Genomic DNA, 22,955 nt, shown 5'->3' on the forward strand with positions numbered 1-22,955 from the left:
AAACACAATATAGTCAACCAGTTTCACTCAAATGAATAGGAACATTATTTTAGTGTTACTGGAGCACTAGGCAAGAAATGGATTTTCTTTTTACTGTATATCTCCCATAGGCATTGTTGCCTAGTAATGTGCAATTCAATTTGTAAAAGTACCATCTTCAATTACAGCCCACTTTGAGGAAGACCACCACCACACAGATACCTACTGAACGCATTTTCCAAGTGCCGAAACCTCAACCAGTAATACCTGTTAAGATGTGAGTGCTTTCTTACTCAATGGCGGCAACTTCCTACTTGCCAAGGGCTAGTATAAGAATCATGGATACAAGGGCACATGAACCAGTATTGCTGCAGGCAATCTCATTTGTTTTACACATTAGAACCCAATGCAAAGTTGTTGCTAGCCAGGACTGTTCTCACCCACTGTGTGCCCAATTGTGCCTGGATAACATGAGAAAAAAAAAAAAAAAAAAACCACGCAATGTACAATAACATGTGATGCCTCCCATCTAACATTTAAGCTTGCATTTTCTAATGCATTTATTCCCAGGTTGTGTGGATTGGCCCAAATGTAAAATTCCCCAATTATTTCTCATGTAAAATGACTGATTTAGTTAAAAAAAGCACCCACTATGCTGCCATCATTTTCCCTAAGACCTTCACATTTTTTTTTGGCAGTGACTCACACCAGGATTGACTTTCACACAGCACATTCTCAAGCTTTAATGCTCTGCAAGCAAGTATGCTAATTGACACTGTCGGGAGAGTGGGAATGTAGTCCCAACACTGGCTTGTTCTGTACTGACCTTACTTAGAGCACAGCTTGTGGGGGGTTTTGGGACCTTCGGTATTACCCAAAGAATTTACTTCAAAGCATTGTTCCTTTTACCTTGCTGTCCTCATCCACCCTCCAAAATCCCCAAAACTGCAAAGAGATACTCAATAGCCAAGTGCTAAGAAAACCAAGCAAATGGATACCCCAAGTTCAGAATCTTGATTAGACTTAAAAGGGCAAGAATGTAGATGTGTCCCTCAAGACTATTAAACCCTCAAACACCTCCTAATGCTTTAAGTCATAGGGTTAAATACATGTAAATCCACCTTGAGATAAAACTTTTCCCTATCAACTTGTAAAAGCTGCCACAATATGGCAAGTCACTTTGCCAAGCCTCAAGGTAGTTCCCAGTGATGTGTTCTTGGTAATCAGGTGAGTGGTGTCCTATCACATGGAGATCAATACTGCATTTTTGACTGTCTTGTGCATTATTCTTGTTCCTCTCAGAAGACAAATGCCATGGTAGATTTTCAGTCCTTAGGAGGCTATTACAAGTTTTCTGCTTGTATCCCCGAGTTGAAGCCAGAATCATAGCTAAAATGCTCCCAACCACTGACCCACAGATAAAGCACAAGGTATCCAAGTATAAAAGTAATGTTATCATGCGGTAGTAAGGGTTATGCCCGAGATAAAAACATGCACACCATCCAGTAAGTCATTTCCCTAAGACATGTCTAGGGTTACACAAACACTACCTGTTTTTAGTTTTTCTGAAAATTACAACATGCAGGAATATTTGGCATTGCTCCCCATCTTGGTGAACCCTTATGTGCCAGTTCATTTTCCCCTTTAATTTCCCTTGACTTTGGTTAAGAATCGGTATTGAGGTAGTGTCACACCAATTTATTTCTCATCATTGTTCAACTTCTTTGTAGAGTCACTTTTCTAACACCTTGAAATTATTTTTTTCCTTAAAAAAAAAAATTGAAGTCAAGTATTCAGACAACCTTATGGTCGATGACAGGACTGATACAAAGCATTTCAAGTGGAAGATATGAACACAAAGCTGGTAATTTTGTGCTAGTGATTAATCTGACTTACCTGTTAAGGTACCTACTATCAAAAGTAAAATAAATTGGTTAAAGCAAATCAACTTTGTATGCCCTTTGCTGGTTTCCTCAGTGCATTCAGGTAAAGATGTCCGTATAAAGTCCCCATTATGAAATTGACCCACAAAGCTTCATTTTTCTAAGGTGATCACTGCTATTAACTTACAAGTATAGATTTCAATAAAATAGTGGTTGACAAAACACTATGGGCATGCCAGATTTTTGTCTCAGCAACTTTCACAAGCCAGTTAATAAACCGCTTTAGCTGGTTAACACGGTTTTAAAACACCACCAATGTTAGACATAAAGGAAAACCGTAGCAGTATTCAAACGCTGAATATATAGTGCATGAAGAATAGCATTTTATTAGGGACAACCAATAATGTCCACAATGCTTTTCTCATTTTTCTATTAATAGTCAAAGAAAAATGGCAATATGCATAAGTCTGGAAACTGCTGTAAAAAATTAAGGGATGGAAATCTTGTAGACAACTGAATGTTGATAGAACAAGATTCACACATTTTATGTGTAAACATTACACCAGGTATTTGGATACAAAAGTATTTATTTTTATAAATTTTGTATTTAAAATAGAACTTTAAATCTGTCTACTCACAAACCTAATTTAAAACATGATACATGTATCTCTCTAGCTTATTTTGTTATTTTACAAACAACACTCATTTTGTAATTATTTTATCAAGAACCTGTACTAAATGAAGTATTTGTTTTTATCAGAAAACATTTCCCTTTTATGTTAAAAAGTGCTTCTTAAATGAAGGCACCAACAAGAACTACTTTCAGATGGTACAGTATTTCTTATTTCTTGAAGACTCTGTGGTTGACCACTTCTTCATTAGTTACCTGCAGCAAGACACCTTCCTGCCAAAGGAAAAAAAAAGTATCTGAAGAAGTTTATCATGTTTGTCCAAAGAACCTAAATAACTTCAGTGGTGGTCTTAGGATCAAAGAAGACTCACTGGTGCATACGGAATAAGCCCTGAATATCACATTCCTGAAAAGGCAGTAAAGCCAGGAAATCAATCTTTGAGGAATAGTTTTCAGAAATGAATTTCAGCAGTCAACCTATATCTGTTTAGAACAGGACCTTGGGTAAATATTACATTTTAACCCAACTATCAGTAATGGGTACATACAAGATTCATAATGTAGACAGACATTTTACTCTTAAGCTATCTGAAAAAAAATCCAACTAGTTTGTCCTACCTTCTTTCAGCCTCATCCATCATAAGTATGTAAAGTTAGAACCATAAGTCTTTATTTAAAAAAAAAACAAAACAAAACAACAACAAAAAAAAACCCTAGGTTCACTCAAAATGCCTGCTCCAAGAAATGTGAATACACAGGGTGCAATGATGGGAAATCTCATGATTTATTGAACTTGCAGCCTAACTTTTACCTACCATTTTACTACCAACACCACTGAAGGAACCAAGAAAAGCTTTATTAATGATCACTTGGCTTGCCTCAGCTGTTGAAATGAAGCACTTTACAGTCTTTGTGGCAGCAGAATATACTTGTCCATGGTTCATATCAATGCTAAATTCCAGCAGGGAAAAAAATGATATGTTAAGCACCTGAATCTTCATGAAGAGGGAGGGGGTGGGAAAGAAGGAAAAAAAAGGGAAAACAACCAAAATAATTTAAGTAAATGACAGATTGGAAAACAGGGTTTATAAAAATTATTCTCTTGAGTTTATATATTGTTAAACTCAATTTGTAGCTATGTTAAACTACACAAGAACCACTATACTGTAAGACCATTGAAGAGTTATTAGTTTATCTTTTAGGGAGGAAAATTAAGAAAGGAAAAGTAAATAAGATCTTACCTAAAGAAGTTTAACTGAAGCTTAGAACTATTTTGCTCTACACCCTCAGCTTTCGTTGGCATCCTTATAAACTACTGTAGTTAAAGCTTTGTAGAAACAGCACAGTTTTTTAAGACTGGCTGAACTTAGTAGCCGTCAAGAGTTCTCTTGTACTAGACCTGTGTCCCTGAAGAGTACCTCGCTGGGGTTATTTCCTTTCCTTGCATTGAAGAAGCAGCATCTAAAAGATCTAAAAAGGTGTTTCTCCTTGCAGAGATATCCCTTAAGTTATCTAATTTAATCCTGATGAATTGCAGACAACACACTTATATCTGACCACCATTTATCTTATACAAACATAACAACAACTTTGCAATGGACCTTAATTATACTACCCACTCCTTAACTTATTTAAAATAAAAAGTCTATAATTACACAATTTCCTTTAGAATTATTTTATTAAATCATAAATGTACAACAGCTTCTTAACTCTACACACGCACTTAAATTTTTTTAAAGGAAAAACGTTATGTCTTATTACACCATGATCCTGGCTAATAGCTTTTCAAAACTTTGAGAAAAATCTTAAAAAAGGTTTCACATGTCACCTGAAACTTACAAATTTAACATTATCAAAGAAGGAATGCTTCTACACTCTTACAAAGACCACTAGAAAGAAACAACAATTAAAAAGCTAAGAAACTGTCTCAAAGGCATTTTTTTTTTTTTTTTTTTTACAATCCTTCCTCCACAGTAAGGTAATGTTATTAAATAATCCAATCCATTCACAAAATGGCTCTCTGCATCTGCTCTGGTGTCTTCTGCCATATCACTGCATATTTATGCATGACTGAGATAAGAGTTTCCTTAACATTGTTATTTCGATAACCTGAAGCTGTTCTGTTACCTCTGGGCTCTCATCCTCTCCTATTTATACAGTGAAGCCTGTTTCAACAGAAGTAAAGAGTAAAAAAAAAATAGGTTATGAAATTATCCATCTAACCAGATTTTAAGGAAAGATAACATCCTAAAAAGCTTTTTACTCCTGCAGCTAGATCTCCCAAGACAATAATAATTGTAAAACTCAAAAACTACTTACCCATGGCAAATAAGATGTTCAGTATCGGCTCCTCCCACCATAACCCCCACTTCCTCCACTGCCTCCTGGACCATAATTTCCTAGAATGGTTAGAAGAGCAAAAAGAAAGCAAACTTACTTTCATTTCCTATAATCATTGATTTTTATAAACATATAACCATTCATGGTCCAGTTAACCAGATTACTTGGGACACATATCTGGATTCATAAATGTTTTAATTTCGTTCTTAAAACTTAGCAACACTGTTGATGCTATATTTTTATAAGAAGCACTCCACCACCACTTGGCTTTAAGCCAAAAACCAGCTTGAATAAAGGTACTCATTTACATTAATTCAAGCCACCTTCTACGTACAATAATTCGACTTATGTCTGTTAAAAAAAAAAAAAAAAAAGATCCCACCCCAATATCTACTTTGCTAATCCCTAATCCCCAAATCTTATACTTTCCAACTTTGCCATACCAATAATCCCTAATCTGATACAATTACTTTGTCAGTATCTTTGCTAACTATTATTTCATTAACACCATGGGAGATTTACCCCAATCTTTATTTTCCCTTTTCAAATTATGAAAGATTAATCCTATAATCACACTAAATTCTGATGAAGAATCTCAATTTGTATTTATAAATTACCTCCACCATATGGTCCCCCCATGTTCCTGCTACCACCAAAGTTTCCACTCTTCATTGGACCATAGTTAGAAGGTTGCTGGTTATAATTTCCAAAATCATTGTAATTTCCACTTCCATAATTTCCTGTAATAGAAATGAAATATAACAGACCTCAGGAATACACCCAAACATCAAACCAGAGACCAAGTATTCTACAAAAAAATTAAAAAGCCTCCTAATGTACAATTGTTAAAAGGCATATAGTGACATTCAAACAAACAAAAAAAATTCATAGCATGCTCACCTCACATGCACAAGGCCTTGGGTTCAATTCCCAGCCACACACACACACAACAAAACAAAACAAAAAACCCCTCAAATCTAAGAGTCATTAATTCCAACCCAAATTCCCATTTAAAGGCTGCAAGGGCTGGAGGTGTCGCAGATGTAACTTGGCTGTAGTGTTTTGCCTATCATATCCCAGGCCCTGTGTCTGATCCCCAGCAGAGAGCGCGCGCGCGCGCGCACACACACACACACACACAAACCCCTCCCCCACACAATGTTTGCAGGTGAAATTACCTCCTCCATAGTTGTCATAACCACCTCCATAGCCCCCGCCCTGGTTTCCATATCCAGGTCCTCCACCACCATATCCTCCTCTTCCTCCTCCATAACCAGGGCTACCTCCAAAATTGCCACCTATTATAAAAGAAACCTTTAACTACTTAATACCTTCCATTTCATTTGAACTGTCACATCAAACCCATTTACAATTTCTTAAAGTACATACCTTTTATACCACGAAACATTTGTTCTATAAAATCTTATCTAGAATAACTTCAAAGATAGAATGCTTACCTGATGAACATTTTGGGATCTAGCATACCTACCACACAACTGGATAAAACCATTTACACTTACATACCTCTCCCCTACACCTAAAGGTTTTAAGGTTCCCTTCTTGATGGTTCATTAAGTACTGGATTTTGGGTTAAGATTAAGGGAGCAGCTTCACTGGTGTAAAGTTACTGTAAGAGACAACACCTACCTACTTTCCCAAAAGATATAAACTTTCCAAATAATGTTTCCTTAATAATTGCCAAATTTTCTTACACAATATGCTCATTACCTTCTCATGACTAGAAATAAGAAACTAGTAAACTCTGAAATAGTTTACAAACCTCTCAAACTGGTACAGTGAGTCTCAAATCACTTGCAGGAAGCACAATCTGCTTTGTCCAATTAAAATTTGAATTTTTGAAACAAGGTTATCAGTGAAATACATTTAATAATTTAGTCATGACCAAAAAGCAGCAAAATCGAGTCTATTACCAGTCCATGGTTTTGAACTGCTCGTGTATTAGTTAAGCCTGCTGAAGCATAATACTGTTATCCTAGGACATCCAAACTAAGACAATTCAACTGCTTTTACATGTGGATTCATTCCCCTCATATACACTGATCTCAGCCAAATCTATTATCCTATGTATTTGTAGAAAATGCAAAATATATAATACCACACCTAGCTCCAATTCTTTTTTCCAATAAATGAAACTGCATGACATTTTCCATCCATGATTTTGTGCTCTACACCAAAACCTGTATATATGTACTAAGTTATAATACCTAAGATACAGCTAATTGTTTTTAAAAAAGCCTAAGTAGTGTAAAACAGACAGACAAACATAAGATGTGACTGTTAGCCATATAAATCAACAGGTAGAAGAAACTGACCTCCAGGTCCTCCTCCATACCCATTATAGCCATCCCCAAATCCACGTCCACTTCCATATCCATCTGTCAGGGATACAAAAACAATTTTAACCTGGTTAATCCTATTCATTTGAAATACTCTTTCCCCACTTTTTTGAAATAATAACCAGGTACCACAGAACGGAACATAGTAATCTTACCGGTTTATTCATAAAAATACATATATGAAAGTGTAGAACTAAAATCTTTTTAGTACAGTTAACTTTTATACTTAGACCTGTCCCTTAAAATCATGATTCTATACATTTATATGAGGCCAATGTCTTTTTGGTACATTAATTCGGGTAATTACAACTGAAGCCTAAAGCAAAATCCCTACCAATATTTAGACATTGTTACGCTTACAATTCCTGTGTGTAAATTTAACTAGGCAGGAAAGTACATGCTCTTTAAGGCTGTTGCGATATCACTTCAAGTGTTTGAAAACTTAAGGTGGTAAGACCTATGTGACCACCCTGAATTCAGTTGCCAAAAACAAAAAACACCCAAACACACCTATTATCACTTTTCTAACCAACAAATGAGTATACTGGCAGGACACAAGATTTAGAAGTCTTTGGGACAAATATTTAACTTAGGTAATTTTTACCAAAACCTAATAATTTTTCTGCAATCAAGCATACATTACCCTTTAACCTTTTAGAACTTGAACTTACCAGATCCTCCTCTGAAGTTACTTCCTGGTCCTGGTCCAAAATTGCCACCGCCACCGCGGGAATCCCCAAAACCAAAGTTGCCTACAATAAAATGCCCTGATTAATGGCAAACACTCAAATGAAAAAAGAAAGGGAGAGAGTTTAAAATCTTACCTCCTCTTCCACTCCTGGAACTTTGGACTTCTTGCATTTCTTGTCTAGACAAAGCCTTTCTTACTTCTGCATTATGACCATTGATGGTGTGGTATTTTTGCACTGGAATGAACAATTCAGACTCCATTAAACTGAGCACACTTAATAGTGAGAAACTGCAAAATTTTACCTAATAAAGTTATGTATGTGTTCACATACCCCAAATCTACCCCATACACCTGTGCTTAAAGACACTTACATACAATTTTGTCCACAGGATCATGGTCATCAAAAGTAACAAAGCCAAAGCCTCTTTTCTTTCCAGACTGCCTATCAGTAATTATCTCAATGGTATCAATTTTTCCATATTCTTCAAAGTAATCTCTAAGGTGGTGTTCCTCAGTATCTTCTTTAATTCCACCAACAAACAGCTTCTTCACAGTCACATGAGCCCCTGGTTTTCCAGACTCCTACAATAGTGAGAGGAAAATGTTATCCTGACAGAAGAAACCAGATATGATCATATATATACCATCCTTGTACTATATCTGTTCCATAATCCCTCTTCTGAGAAATCAGCAGGGGGTCCATATGTTTTACTCAGTTTTAGTAAAAAGTTATTAACTAGTAATTCTTTCAAAAATTACTTTCTGTTCATTAGGATTTTTTCTTCATGTTTATTGCAGAAGGTATGTTTAGCTTACCTCTCTTGCTACAGCTCGTTTTGGCTCAACCACTCTCCCATCAATTGAATGAGGTCTTGCAGCCATGGCAGCATCAACCTCAGCCATAGATGAGAAAGTTACAAAACCAAATCCTCTTGATCTTTTGCTTGCAGGATCCCTCATAACCTTTAAAACCAAAAGGAAACTTTAGCATTCAAATTAGTAACAAATTAGAACTTTTTACTGCAAATTCTGAGTTGTTACTATCTGTGTGATTCACATTTTAATCGCAATATCAAGAGATAAAGGGCTAATGTCTGCAGCCAACTTTCCAGTTAACCTACCACACAGTCTGTAAGTTTTCCCCATTGCTCGTAGTAGTTTCTTAAACTTTCTTCTGTGGTTTCAAAGCTTAAGCCACCAATAAAGAGTTTACGGAACTGTTCCTTTTCTCTCTGCAAAGGAAAACACCATTTCAATTTTTATTTACATTTTCTCTTTGTATGCAGGAAATTAAATTCTTAAATATGAGGTGACCTGCTGGCAGAGTACCTTTTTCCTCTCCAAAGGAACAGTTTCTAAAGTTTTCTGGGGGGAAAAAAAAAACTTACATCAAATTTAAACCATATGTTAAACTGCATATTAGTTGTGTTACACCAAAAAAAAAAAAAAAAGTCTCAGCTGAATTATACAACTTTCAATGTCACTAAAGCTTGATTTAAATTTACTTCACATTAAAATATCTTAAACCAATTTAGTATCACTTAAATTTTTACAACTTTCTGAGAAGAAACCAATCTATTCCATGATCACTGGAGGGTTATTTACAAATTCTTAATGAAATTGTCATTCCATTTTATATCTTAAAATCACTGTTAACTTTACTCAACCTAGGATTTTTACATGTAAAAACTCTCCGTTCCTTACTAACCCAAAGCTTACCAACTTATTTCACCTAAGAAGCAATTTTCCCTTAACTGCCCCCTCTGGTGGTGACTACAAGTTATCTCAACCCAATGGAACCACTGAAACAAGTTTCTCCATGTAACAATTAGAAAAAATATTCTAGGTATGCATAATAACAACAACATCCTTTCTTATAAGTAAGCAAATTGTTTTTATCATTAGCATCTTTAAAAACGTCTTAAACTCAAAGTTTAAAATGCTGGTTTTTTGGCGGGCACTCAATTTGGTTACTTGAGTGGCAGTACAGTGTCAGCAAACCACATAAACAAAAATACATTAAAATCTTATAGCTCTCATATTTCAAAAATTATAACATTTCACATTATAACACCACCTCTTATTTGCCCAATTAAAGCAGGTCAGGCCTACTGAACTTAGGGCCCATCTGACTAACCACGCTAGTCTTAAACCTTTAAAAAAAAAAAAATCTGAGCTAAAGTATTTTAGTATCTGCAAACCAGCAAAAAACATACTGAATCAAATAGTCTTCCATTTTGGGCAATTATGGAAGTGTAATTATTAAACTGAATTTAAGCATGATATAGTAAAAGATCAAACATAATCGTAACTACAAAAAAACTGTTTCAACTAAAGCAGCACTACTGCTTTCAACACCACTCTATGGAAGTTCTGGCTCCATGCAGTCTCCCATCTGCACGTAAAAATATTGATTAAGAGCCCATTTAGATCTTTGATTAGTTTTTCAGTATTCTGATATTTTAAAAATAACTTAATTTGTCTAACTAGTTCCCCTGAAAATTTCCAGTTTTAAAACAGTGGTTATTAAGCAAGGCAGTTTTCCACCTAACTGCATTTACTGTAGTCTGAACTCTCTAAACCGAAGAAAAAGTATACATATAATTCTTACACATCACTACAAAAAGCAAAAACTCATTACTTACCTCAGTTTTTTCCAAACTTACCCGATGTCCACTATCGATTATAAACAAAGTTATTTTATAAATGTGCTTAGGGTCAAAGAAAATAATCAGGAAGACCCCCTTCGCTTGAAACCTTACGCTTATCAATGTAATGATCAACCATGATTGCAAACAAATGAGAAAATCAAGTGACAAAGTTCAAACACAGTGGTCCAGGCCCCAAACAGTGATTTATATTGCAATACACGCATTAAAAAGGACCAAGTCATGTGATCAAATACAACTAGAACAAAATCGCTTTTATTTCATTTTCCTTATAATTACTGGCTTACAAGGATCCGTAGTTTTACCCAGTAAAGTTCAAACTTCCCAGTAAAAATATTAGAAATACAAATAAGTTCCACCATTCAGGCAGAACCCTTGAGAACACTAAAGAACTGCAAGTGAATACCCCTCCCCCTCAAAGTAACCCTCCTCGTCGCTGCACTCACTCGGTACCGAGAGCTCCAAATTTTTTTTTTTTTACTGCGAATTTGCTACAATTCGACTGCTCTTAATCAACGCACATCCAGATAAAACCGTTACTCTTAAAACATCAAGGCCTGGAAAAGTGGTTTCTTTGTAAAAAGCTCGCGAAAACAGCGCCCAACGCCCTAGGTACCTTCTCTCAGCCCGCGCCAACAAGCCCTGCGGAACCACTCCCCCCCTCTTCTGTGTGGCTTCTGAACGCAATGGCGCCATTTCATCGAGGGGAAGGCAGAGCGCCTTAAACGAGGTGCGCAGGACGCTAAAGCTCCAAGCTCACAAAACATTCCAAATCCACCTCGAAACGATATGAAAACAGCCCGAGAAGAAAGAAAAATAGTTAACCACTTCTAAGCTTTGATAAAAAAAACTAAACTGATAGAATTCAGGTAGTTATAAGAAAATCGCTGCGAGGAAGGAAAGACAGGAAAATGGCGGCCGCCAAATCCGGTTCCCGGGAGAGGGGGGGAGGGGAAGCTCCGCAGACTCGCTCACGAGGGCCCGCTGCCCGCCGAAACGCTCAATCGCGGAGTAACCCAGGTCCCCGAAACGGCGTGCCTTTAAAAAGGAGTGATGGTTCCCACCTACGCGCCCCGCTCCCACTAAAACAGGGCCGCGGCCGCCATGTGTTAGTTCCCCATCCCCCACCCCAGCACAGGGAAATGGCGCCGGGAGGCTGAGGGTGGGGAAGGTGTTTGTACGATCAGGCCTCCGCTACCGACCCCTCTCGCAAACACACTAAGACCAACCGCTCCTGTAGCGGCCCGGTTTCCTGCCACTCTCCCATGGAGGCGGCGGGCCGACTTCCACTGCGGCGCCAACGGCCTCGCCATGCCCTTTCCAATAACTCATTGATTTCAAACCCGTTACCTCCATCGCGGACTCAGTCGCTTCAGCCCGATTTCCCGCAGCCGAGCGAGATGAGAGAGATCTCCGCGGACGAACACGAACCGGACTCGTCCTGGCGCTGTAGTGAGAACTGCCGCTGCTCGAGAAACAACACCGCTAAGAGCACCTCCACACGGGACCCGGCGCTGCTGCTACTGCCGCTAGTGCCGCTGCCGCCGCTTTTCTAGAACCTTCCCCCCGACTAACGCGTCCTCCCCTACGTCAGGCCGTTACGTAAACGCCCTAACCGCCGCCAATGGCGGGAATGCTCTACGCCCTCCTTACGCCGAGTACGTGCTCCTCCCCCCACTCTGCGGCTAGCGATAATGCTTTACGTCACTTGCGTAAATTGATTCAGTGAATTGCGGAAGGCTCGAGTCCTTCGTGTTACTCCTCTCCGAATTGAGTTCAGCCCCCGCCTTAGCGCAGGGCAGGTGAGAAACGGTCGCGCAGTTTGAAATTAACGCTGTCGGGAGGAGCTTAATCGGCACCTCAGGTCCAGCCCCCTCATCCCATGCGGTTCCCCTTGCAGCTACACCTTTGATAATCCTATCCCCCTTGTTCTCCCGCCCAGATCTTTATGGCAAACCTTCGTTTTCCCTCCCCCAGCATAAGAGACCTGACTCGGCCCCTTCCGGTAACACCCGAGGAGACGTCTAGTCAACAATTTACACTGTTATGGTGCACCAACCTAGCCCTGGCCAACGGCTTTGGGGCTGACCACTTGGGTTCAGGAGAGGCCTTTCCAGAGGGGGGGTCCGAGAGGGGTACTCGTCCTTAGCTCCCAATTCCCCACTCTGCGTTTGGAGGCGCCCACTCTTAGGGGTGAGGAAGTAGGCGGAGTTCGGTTTTGGCGCCAGCCGCCGCCACTGCGACGCAGAAAAGCCTACAAGAAGACTCCGGTCGCAGTTCTCGCCCCTTTCTCCCTCCCGCTCTTGGGAACACCAGGCCCCAGCCGCGAACGGTAAGTGCCACGGTTGCTGGCGCCGCGGTCTTTCTCTTCCACCCCTCCCCCCTTGCATCGGCCCGGGATTCCCGGCGGGCGCGGCGCCCCTCCCCCGAGCGCTCGGCCCCGCCCCTCGCGGCCGCCCGGCGTGGGCGGCGTCACACACACCCCGCGCGCGCAGCGCTCCTGCCCCTCCCCCCTCTGATGTGACTCGAGCTTGAGGCGCGCAGGGCTGGAGACGCTGCAGATTCGCGACCTGGAGCATCGGAGGTGGTGAAGTCGGTGGCTTGCTTTCTCTCCCCCCAATTCGGTGGTAGTGCTTAAGATAACCCTTGCGCGCCGGGGATCCCCATTTCCTTGCTTCCCGACCCTTCCCGCCGTACTTCTTGTCCGGAGCTTGGGGAAGGAGCGGAGGGGCTAGCGGAGGCCCTGCAGCTGGCCTGCCTTCGCGCAGGCCGTTAGTCGGGGGGACGACAGTGTCTTCGAGAGGGTAGAGAGCTGTGGTGACAACCGCCTTATCTCTAGACAAAGCGCATGTCTTCCCCTCCCCCGTCTCCGGTCAGGAAGAGGGGCCTTCCCGCCACGCGCGCTGTTAGCAGAGTTGGGCCTCCAGGGAGGGCGGTGCATTTTCCTGCATCGTCCAGGCCTGGCGCGCGGCCCCTGTCTCGAGGCCGCGGCGTCCGCTCCGCTCCGTTACGTGGCCGCCGCCCGAGGGGGTGGCGCGGGCCCTGTGGCGCAGTGCCCTTGAGCCCCCGCGCCGCGGCCTTTGTTTCTCCCCGCGGATCCGCTGACCACGAGGCCCGCGCTCCCGGGTGGGGGCGGGCATCTGGCCTTTAGGCTTCGGGTCGCGGGATTAAGCTAGGAGGGACCTCGGGCATATCGGAGAGAATATATAGGGGTGAGTCTACAGTGTCAGGAAATGGGTTGGGGCTGATTTTCCTTCCCTTTCCTTTCGTTATTTCTAATTTCCATCTGAAAAGAGGGAGGTTTTCTGAACAGAAATCAACTTGGAATTATATATATGTAGGAGACTCTTTGGACTGTTAAAGAGATCTACAGAAAAAGATTCATGGTAGTTGACCCTTGTGAATTTACTTACCGTGCCTGATTTTGAACCAAAAGGTTTGTTCTTTGTTGGGGAAAAAAAAAAAATTGAAAGTTGATTTTATTATAAATGGGACCTAGTTGGGAAAGTATTTCTCCGTTTTTCGCTAATTACTTAAGGTTTTCTAGCCTAACTTGGTTAAAATTCTGATAGACCCAGGCATTTAACACTTAATACTTACCAAGGAGCTCAAATCTGCTTTTCTGGATTGATAGCCTTTTGAAATGTGGGGGAGGGTTGAAATCCGTACAAAACGCCTGTTTAGCTATCTTTTTTGTGTCATGAAAACTTTTTAACTCTCATGCATTTTTTTAGTAATAGCTCTTCAAGTCTGCAATAAAAAAAAATGGCCTCCAATAAAACTACATTGGTAAGTTAATTAAAACCTAAGATATGTAAGGATCTAATTTTAATTTTTCCCAAAAATTTATAACTGCATCTCTGTGGTTGAGAAATTTATGTACATCCATATATTTTCCAGTTCCCCCGTAGTCCCATAGGAGAGAATTAGGGACAAAAATGAAGTTGTTAATGTTGTCTTTGCTTAATGTTAAGTGTCATATGGAACACCTGTAAAAATTGAGCAACACATTTATTTCTTTTGGTAACTTAGGATTAATGTTTGAATTATATTCACAGAATTTTTGAATGAGTTAAAAACTGATCGACAACACAGGAGTTTTGCTGTTTATTTTGAAATAAAACACTAATATATGTGATGTGAAAGAATGTTACATGCATTCTTGTGTTTCATAAAAGGTTGTGCAGAAGTGTAAGGTCATATCTATTTAACCATGTTAACTTATGAGAACGCATTGCATTAATAATAATAATAAGCATACAAAAGTGGGTTAACATTTTTAAAAAGGCAGAATATCTGGTTTTAATCTGTACATTCTCCCCTTGAGTTTCACACTGAAAAGGGCAAGTTTGTGATTTTTTAATTTGTGCCACAACTAGATGTACATGAAGTCAGATACTCTGGAAAACAGATTGAAAGATGTCATGTGAAGCCTGTCTGGTGAGTCTTTGTGATAGACTCATAAAAAGTGGAAGCTTCATCTTTGCCTCTTCAGGATTGAGTTGCTCTTCAAATTCCATAGTCTGTAAACCAAAGTGTAGGTGATCAAATAGGCTTTTCAGTCACCTGTATCCTTCCAGGATTGAATGGGAAAAGCATGAACTGTCCATGGGACTTTGAGGATGTAGATAGATAAGAAAATCAATAAATTGATGTTCAGTAAGATTTATTTGCACATTTTATTACTCTTCAGTGCTTGTATTTATTGGTATTTTCTCCTTTTGTAAAAGGACCAAATTAACCACTTTAAAAGTATTTGACCCATTTTGTCCCATTATCCCAGATGAAGAACACTTATAAAAACATGAATTGAATGCCAGGCATGGTGGTGCATGCCTGTAATCCCAGTGGCTTGGGTGGCTGAGGCAAGAGGATCTCAAGTTCAGAGCCAGCCTTAGCAACTTAATGAGGCACTAAGCAACTCATTGAGACCCTGTCTCTAAATAAAACTCAAAAATGAACTGGAATGTGGCTCGATGGTTGAGCACCCCTAGTTTCAATCCCCAGTACCCACCCTCCAAAAGAAAATTGAGCAATGAATTAACAAATTTGAATGCACCAGTATTACCGAGTATTTGCAGAATTGAAAACTTGGGACTTAATGGGTTGATCTAATTTTTCATCTTAAAATAATTTCATTAGTGGGAACTGCGTCCTGTAATTTAAATGGGAAAGTGTGTGGGTGAATAGCAGGCATGTATTGTGGCTCCAAAATCTACCGCCTGCTTGAAAAGACTGCTGATTTAAGCCAAGTGTATACTTTTACTTTAAAAGGAAAAAATGAACACCAGAAAGTAGATTGTGAATGTCCTGGTAATGAATAAAGTGTTTTTGCTTGCAGGAGTTTTTTTTTTTTTTTTTTTTTTCCTTTTGTTTGTTTAATCCTTGTGTTTTTTTTTTGTTGTCTGTTTTTTATGTGTTCTTTGTTAGCCTTCTTCCTTCATGGATAGTAGCTTTTTGTTTTTGTTGTTGTGGTGTTTCTTCTTTTTCATTTAGGGTCAATATCTAGTGAGCTTTTGGTGTGCTACAGTTTTTTTTTTTCTTTTTTTTTTCCTATTCCTACCACCTCCCTCTCACTATATAGAGGAGCCCCATTCTAAAGATTCGATTACTGAGAATAATTAAGGCCTGACTTGGAAATAGAATTCAGCAAAATCAGATGTTAAATTCCAGAGAATTTTTGTTTCTTATGTATATGTGTGTACACCCTTATGTGCTTACATAATATGTCCTTTTACAGTCTTGAGGCATTGCTGTTTACTTTTTTCTGCTTACATTCTTTACTTGTGGGATGGCTTCAGTGACTGGGTAATTAAGTAGTTCTGGTTTTTGACAAATTTGGTTTTTGTATAGCATTTGTTTAAGATAAAATGATTAAATATATTATGCTGGGCAATTTTTGATCACACTGGTATCTTCTAATTCCCATTTCAAGTTTTTTAAATTTTACCCAGTTTCACCCCTCCCATAACAAATCTACTGAGTTATTAAAGATAACTGGTTGAGGGGCTGGGGAGATAGCTCAGCCGGCAGAGTTCGATCCCCAGCACCGCAAAAAAAAAAAAAAAAAAAAAGATAACTGGTTGAACTTGGTCTCCTACTTCTCTTAAATAGTGTTATACCAAAAAAAGGAGAGAGAAAGAGAAGAAACATGCTCATCTCTTTTAAAAGTGAATTTGGTTGCTCCCAACTTAAGATTCTCTTGAGAAACCAGGAAAGGAGTTCATCTTAGAGAATTAAAAGCATCTTGGCCTGTGAAAGTGACAGGGGTTTGTTCCAAGTGGTCAGGAAAATACCTGTGGATAATATTCCTGGAAAAATAATCTTGTCCTTTTTAACTTCCTCATGTTTTCCATGGATGACCCTACAATTGAAAATAATTCTAAAACTTGATTTTTCATTGACGTTTTGTTTATATTGAGCTTTTAACATTTGTTTGAGTTGGGAAAGGCTGTATGATTTAAGGCTACCATAGTTTTCACTTAATAAGACTCGTCACTACAGTTTAGTCTGTTCTGTTTCCTTCTCTAATACTTTCTAGTTAATTGTTGCTATGTTGTGGTTAAAATGAGTGAAAATTCAGTAAATTTGGTCTGTAGACTACCTAGGGATGAAGTTGGGAAAATATAATGGTATTTCCCAGAGAGCATTTCTGATTTTATCATTTTTGTGAAATATGTTGGATCATGAGTTCAGGCTAAATCAAGGAAATAAAGCATTCCTTTATCTGATAATTTTTCAGAAGTTGCCTGCCTTGGGATATAGAAGTAAAAATTTGTTGAATGTAACAATATAAGCAATATAGCCTTTAAAGTGTCTTCAAATTTTTTAATGTTTGCTGATTTCTCTTTTAGCAAAAAATGGGAAAGAAACAGAATGGAAAGAGTAAAAAAGTTGAAGAGGCAGAACCTGAAGAATTCGTGGTGGAAAAAGTACTAGACCGGCGTGTAGTAAATGGAAAGGTGGAATATTTCCTGAAGTGGAAGGGATTTACAGAGTAAGAAACTTTTGTGCTCTTTTTTTTTTTTTTTTTAATCTTTAATTGCAGTCCTAAAAACTTGTTTTTGACCTTGATCTCTTACCATTTTACCAGTTTTACTTTAGAAATCTTTTATTCTAGGCTATTATTATGTTTTTTAAAAGCCAAGACTTCAGTATTCAGTTGAAAGTATATTATGTAATGCATTTTAATGTAGCTAGATATTGTACTAATTGAAATTAATTACACCACATAACACTTCATTTATGGATCCTGAAATTCAAATTTTGTATGATTTCTGTTTTGAAAACTTCTTCCACAGCTTCTTAAAGATACCAAAAAAAAAAATTAGGGCTGGGGAGATAGCTCAGTCGGCAGAGTGCTTGCGTTGCAAGCCCAAGTCCCTGGGTTCGATCCCCAGCACCGCAGAAAAAAAAAAAATTAGTTTGTAGGTTATGATAAAGGCTGGATTAGTTTTTGGTTTACCAACTCCTACTGCATGATGAGCACCTACCAGAAATTGAAAACATTGTCTCACAGTTGGAAATTTCTCAGAATCATTGTTTTAAAACAACGTTACTATACATTGGGGTGGAAATTAAGAATTGTGTTTTTAATAAGACCCAGTCAGGTTCTAAATTTTGAAACTTGGAAAAATGTTTACCTCAATTCTGTTGGAGTCAGGTTCAATTAACTTTGGAGTACAATGGCAGATTGCCTACTTAGGGCTATAAATACAGTCACAAAAAGAATCTAGATACACTCTCAAAAGAATGCAAAGGATAGGGAATGATTAGTGATTGTTGTACAGAGAACTTTTTTCCAGTGATCTATAAATAGATCCAGACATGTTTGATTATATCAACACTTTTCTTTTGCTTTGCTATACTGAACACAGTGCTGACAATACTTGGGAACCTGAAGAAAATTTAGATTGTCCAGAGTTAATTGAAGCATTTCTTAATTCTCAAAAAGCTGGTAAAGAAAAAGATGGTACCAAAAGAAAATCTTTATCTGACAGTGAATCTGATGATAGCAAGTCAAAGAAGAAGAGAGATGCTGTAAGTATAAAACATTACTTACCAGGCTGACTTTTCAAAAAGACAAGGGGTTTTTTGTTTTTTTTTTTCTAATTCAGATACTTTTAAAATACCATTAAGAAGCCTTTTATAAATGCTTATTGTTTGGGCCAAAAAGGATAAGCATGGTTTAGCCTACATTATATAAATGTACAGGAAGTACTTGTGCCACTTAAAATGTTCTAGTACTATTTTCAGAAGATTGATGAATTTTATCCCTGATCAGACCAATTTCTTGTGATCTAAGGCTAGCCATCTTAAATGCAAACAATATTAAGAGTGAATGCCTTTATACTACAGTGAAAGAAGTCCAGATACCTTATCCTCATTTTATAGTCCATTAGTGTCACTGACAAAGTATGTAATCTTTAATAAGGATAATAGCTTTATAACTTCTGGCATGAATTGAGATATTTGGTTCATTCACTACACATATACTTTGATCCAGTCTTTGCTTCATAGTGTCTTGCATTGGGCAAATCAGGTAACTTCTTCTACCCTTGACTTTAAAACAGATCGTACTTGTCCTACCAACTGGCTTAGCATGGCAATTTGGAGAAATGTTTTGGTGGCCAGGTTAGTTTCTAGGCTCAGGCACTAAGTTTGCAATACAGATATAAATTGGTAAGGGATTATAGATTTGAAATTAGATTCTTTGAACATTAGATCTTTATAACAGTTGCGTTAAGGTTGTAGATACCGTCACCCAAAAGAAAACAAGATGATGAATAAAGATTTGTTTCTGAAAGTAAATCACAAACAAAAAAGCACAACTTTATTGAACCATTACCAATTACCAAGTTATTTATCAGGTTTTTGCTAATATACAACTAATGGCGATTTGTGTGATTTGCATTTCACGTACGATACGATATCTGAGATTGGTACCATAATTATTTCTATTTTATAAAGAATTAAACCATGAAAAGGTTACTTAACATGCATAAAGCCTTAATGAATATAAAGAATAGACCATCATTGTAACCCAAGCTGATTCCATAGCCTGGTACATAGATATAAAGCTCTGGTAGTGGTATCATTTCTCAAATGTTTACACTCTACAAAAATTTTGAGGATCCCAAAGAACTTTTGTTTATGTAGGTTACAAGTATTTAAGTATTTACGTAATGAAAATTAAAGTAGATTTCTAAAATATTTTCTATTCAAATGATTTTAAAGCCTAGAAATACTTTTTTTTTTCATAAAAAGTTACTTAAAAAACTTTGCGAAAACAAAATATTAAGAAAAGCAGCATTTTGCATACCTTCTCAGCATCTGGCTTAAGGATTGCAGACAGCTGTACTCCTGCATCTTATTGCTAGGGTATGTTTAGATGGAGGTATATGAAAACAGTCCACACTCTGGTACATGAAAAGGAAACTGAGCAGAACCTCTTCCCCAAAAGCCTCAGATTCCCAGGGGTCCTCAGACCATCCTTTGGAAAACCATGAGTTTTATTTATACTAAGTATCTTCTAAGATTTCCCCTATTTGTCAAATTCGGATTGTTACAATACTGATTAAGTTTATAGTATTTTAAAATACTTGAATGTTTTGTACTTAGGTTCTAGAAGTTACTTTAAATACTTTAAAGAGCTTATTATTATTACCATTACTGGAAATAAAAGGATTAGTTTTCTTGTAATCTACACAATTCTGCCCTTGATATCTTTGAATGAACAAAAATTCAAAAACTTTTGTTTTGTTTTGTTTTGTTTTGTTTTGTTTTGTTTTGTTTTTTAGTACTGGGGATTGAACCCAGAGGCACTTTACCACTAAGCTACATCCTTAGCCATTATTTTTGAGACAGGGTCTTGGTAAGTTGCTTATTAGGGCTTAATTACTGAGGCTGACCATGAACTTGTGACCCTTCCACTTGGGCCTCTGGAGTCTCTGTGATTATTGACATGTGCCACCACATTTCAAGCCGGTTGTCTGCTTTTGGTTCAGTTTGGGGGGTTTTTTTTGTTGAATTTTTAAGCCTTCTACCTAAGAAATAAGACAAAGATTTATTTTCCTGTTTGTAAACTTGATGGAAGTTACAATGTGTCCTAATATGAATGGGAGCTCTTACTTCAGTTGTTTCTATTTCACTCTTAGAAGATTTTGATGTAAAAGGTGTATTTCATGAAGACAAACTAAGAAGTTAATATTAGTTTGCTGTGTGACAAGTAATCACCTAATCTCTTTTAAATAGGCTGACAAACCAAGAGGCTTTGCCAGAGGTCTTGATCCTGAACGAATAATCGGTGCTACAGATAGCAGTGGAGAATTGATGTTTCTCATGAAATGGTAAGTGATTGATTGATCCTTGGTTGATTTATATTTTCAGTGTCCTTGGGATTGAACTCATGGCTTCTTGCATTCTGGGCAAGTGCTCTACCCCTGAGCTACATCCCCAGCCTCATAGACGAGTTTTTCAAAATTTTTTTCAAGCCATATCTTAGAAAGATTTTATAGTTTCCTTTATAAAATGGAGAATAATAGTCTGCTGAAGAAGATTCTAGTTACTTATAGCAACCATGTTTTTAAAGGAAGGCCAGCAAACCTGTGGTCTGTTTTGGAAAATGAAGTGTATTTAAGAAACATAACCACATCTACCATATAATTCTCATGAAGCACTTAAATACTGTTTGATTGAATTATTTTCTGAGTAGTTTTCAGTTGACATAAGCAATTTTAACTGAACTTTTTTCCCTCATAACAGGAAAGATTCAGATGAGGCAGACTTGGTGCTGGCAAAAGAAGCAAATATGAAGTGTCCTCAAATTGTAATTGCTTTTTATGAAGAGAGACTAACTTGGCACTCTTGTCCAGAAGATGAAGCTCAATAACTGTTTGCATTGTTTTTTATATATATTTATATATATATATAAAATCTGGGTCTTGGCTTTTGATTTACTAGTGTGAAAAAATAACTACATTCTAATGAAAATCAAGTTTGATATGTTGGTTTTGAAAGTAGTATTGGGGGAATTGTTGCATTTTATTTTTTTGTTTTGCATCAGTAGCACTGGTTACTTTGAACAAATAAAAGCTTTCTGTAGTTGCTTCCTTTATCAGGAAAGAGCATTTGATATGATGGTATATTTCCTCTGCTTTTCTAAAAGTTGGGGAAATTTTTCATAGTCATTACTCAGATTCGTTTTTAACTCATATTCCTAAGGACCATTCTGAGGGTTTTATTTGTGTGTGTGTGTGTGTGCATGTGTACATAAAATACTTTCATAATGGTTTTTGTTTTTAAATATTCACCAAAACAAAAACCATGGGTATAAAACCATGTTCCTGAGATGCCATCATTCTCTGCAGTCTATAAGTCACTTCAAGTTAAATTGAAATTTTTCCTGCAACCATAACCCTTCAGATTAAATAAATGATTCTGTAATTAAAATTGGATAATTAAAAACAACCACATTAAATCTACATCTATAGTCACATAAATGCAGTAGTTTTATTTACAAAATTCCTGAAAGGAAAAATACTATCAACAACTTCTGCACCCAAACAAGTAAACTAGATAAATCCTAGTTTGTCTTAATTAGCAAGACTTAAGTGGACATTTTAAGGGTTCCTCTGGTTAGCCATTCCTTTTTTAAAAGTTGAAATCTGTGTACTAAAAGGTCATAATTCATGGAATGTCTTAAGATTTGGCTTATGGAAACCTGATCAGGTGGCTAGAGATGTTGGCAATTTACAACCTGCTCTCATAAATGGGTGAGAAAATTTTTATAGTCTAAATTAATGACCTGCATGTTTTTTCTTTACCCCAATTCATTCCTTACATGTAGGCTCAATCTTTTCAGTGTTTGGGTTACTGGTTCAACACAAGCCAGGAAAATAACTTTGTAGTAATCAGAATGTTACCCAACTGTATATTGTTTACTTTATTGTAAATATACTGGTGAACAATGGTCAATAAATAGTTTTATATTCCTTTATGTGATGAGACTTTCTTTACCTGATTTCCTTTATAATGAGAGTGTGAACACCCATGTCTATAAATTGGATGATACCTGTAAGACATTACAATATATATCTCTGAACCTTTGAGTTTATAATTTTCGAACTTTCTACAAAACTGTTTCTAGTGGGAAGATAAAAATTAGTTTCATGTGATCCATAAGAGGAATTTGACTCAGTAAATAACTTTTTTTTTTTTTTTTTTTTTAATTTGGTACCAGGTATTGAACTAAGGAGCACTCAACCACTGAGCCACATCTCCAGACCTATTTTGTACTTTATTTAGAGAGAGGTCTCACTGAGTTGCTTAGCACCTTGCTGTTACTAAGGCTGGCTTTGAACTTGCAAGCCTCCCGTCTTAGCCTCCTGAGCCACTGAGATTACA

General features: G+C 37.8%; 2 protein-coding genes across 13 annotated transcripts; one reads left to right on the forward strand and one right to left on the reverse strand.

Annotated features, from left to right (window-relative positions):
* Nucleotides 1-2,225: 2,225 nt before the first annotated feature.
* Nucleotides 2,226-12,119, reverse strand: Hnrnpa2b1 (heterogeneous nuclear ribonucleoprotein A2/B1). 6 transcript variants are annotated; one of them, XR_007109864.1, is made up of 13 exons: nucleotides 11,901-12,119; nucleotides 9,211-9,246; nucleotides 9,003-9,113; nucleotides 8,698-8,844; nucleotides 8,253-8,463; nucleotides 8,015-8,116; nucleotides 7,862-7,942; nucleotides 7,167-7,229; nucleotides 6,012-6,131; nucleotides 5,451-5,573; nucleotides 4,813-4,892; nucleotides 3,372-3,444; nucleotides 2,226-2,766 (listed from the first exon to the last, which is right to left on the reverse strand). XR_007109864.1 is itself a non-coding variant. In XM_047561655.1 (12 exons), the coding sequence occupies exons 1-11, from the start codon at nucleotides 11,904-11,906 to the stop codon at nucleotides 4,831-4,833; spliced, it is 1,062 nt and encodes a 353-aa protein (XP_047417611.1). In that variant the 5' UTR covers nucleotides 11,907-12,119; the 3' UTR covers nucleotides 2,226-2,766; nucleotides 4,813-4,830. The 6 variants fall into 6 exon arrangements, 4 of the variants coding, with proteins under 4 accessions (XP_047417611.1, XP_047417610.1, XP_047417614.1 ...); XR_007109863.1 differs by having other exon boundaries at nucleotides 3,309-3,444; XM_047561655.1 differs by lacking the exon at nucleotides 3,372-3,444.
* Nucleotides 12,120-12,373: 254 nt separating this feature from the next.
* Nucleotides 12,374-22,548, forward strand: Cbx3 (chromobox 3). 7 transcript variants are annotated; one of them, XM_047561662.1, is made up of 6 exons: nucleotides 12,375-12,882; nucleotides 14,285-14,339; nucleotides 17,405-17,547; nucleotides 18,428-18,590; nucleotides 20,805-20,899; nucleotides 21,315-22,548. In XM_047561662.1, exons 2-6 carry the CDS (start codon nucleotides 14,316-14,318, stop codon nucleotides 21,439-21,441), a joined length of 552 nt encoding a protein of 183 aa, XP_047417618.1. In that variant the 5' UTR covers nucleotides 12,375-12,882; nucleotides 14,285-14,315; the 3' UTR covers nucleotides 21,442-22,548. The 7 variants fall into 7 exon arrangements, with proteins under 7 accessions (XP_047417621.1, XP_047417618.1, XP_047417615.1 ...); XM_047561659.1 differs by lacking the exon at nucleotides 12,375-12,882 and adding an exon at nucleotides 13,048-13,142; XM_047561661.1 differs by lacking the exon at nucleotides 12,375-12,882 and adding an exon at nucleotides 13,060-13,134.
* The last annotated feature ends 407 nt before the right edge of the window (nucleotides 22,549-22,955 follow it).

Source organism: Sciurus carolinensis, chromosome 8, assembly GCF_902686445.1.
Source record: "Sciurus carolinensis chromosome 8, mSciCar1.2, whole genome shotgun sequence".
Taxonomy (NCBI): domain Eukaryota; kingdom Metazoa; phylum Chordata; class Mammalia; order Rodentia; family Sciuridae; genus Sciurus; species Sciurus carolinensis.

Coding starts and splice junctions, on each gene's coding strand:
- Cbx3 (XM_047561662.1), top strand. CDS start 14,316: ATGGCCTCCAATAAAACTACATTG. Junction 17,548..18,427: donor AAGTGGAAGGGATTTACAGA/GTAAGAAACTTT, acceptor TACTGAACACAG/TGCTGACAATACTTGGGAAC. Junction 20,900..21,314: donor TTGATGTTTCTCATGAAATG/GTAAGTGATTGA, acceptor CCCTCATAACAG/GAAAGATTCAGATGAGGCAG.
- Hnrnpa2b1 (XM_047561655.1), bottom strand. Junction 8,845..9,002: donor GAAAACTTACAGACTGTGTG/GTAGGTTAACTG, acceptor TTGGTTTTAAAG/GTTATGAGGGATCCTGCAAG. Junction 8,117..8,252: donor TCCTGTGGACAAAATTGTAT/GTAAGTGTCTTT, acceptor TGTTCATTCCAG/TGCAAAAATACCACACCATC.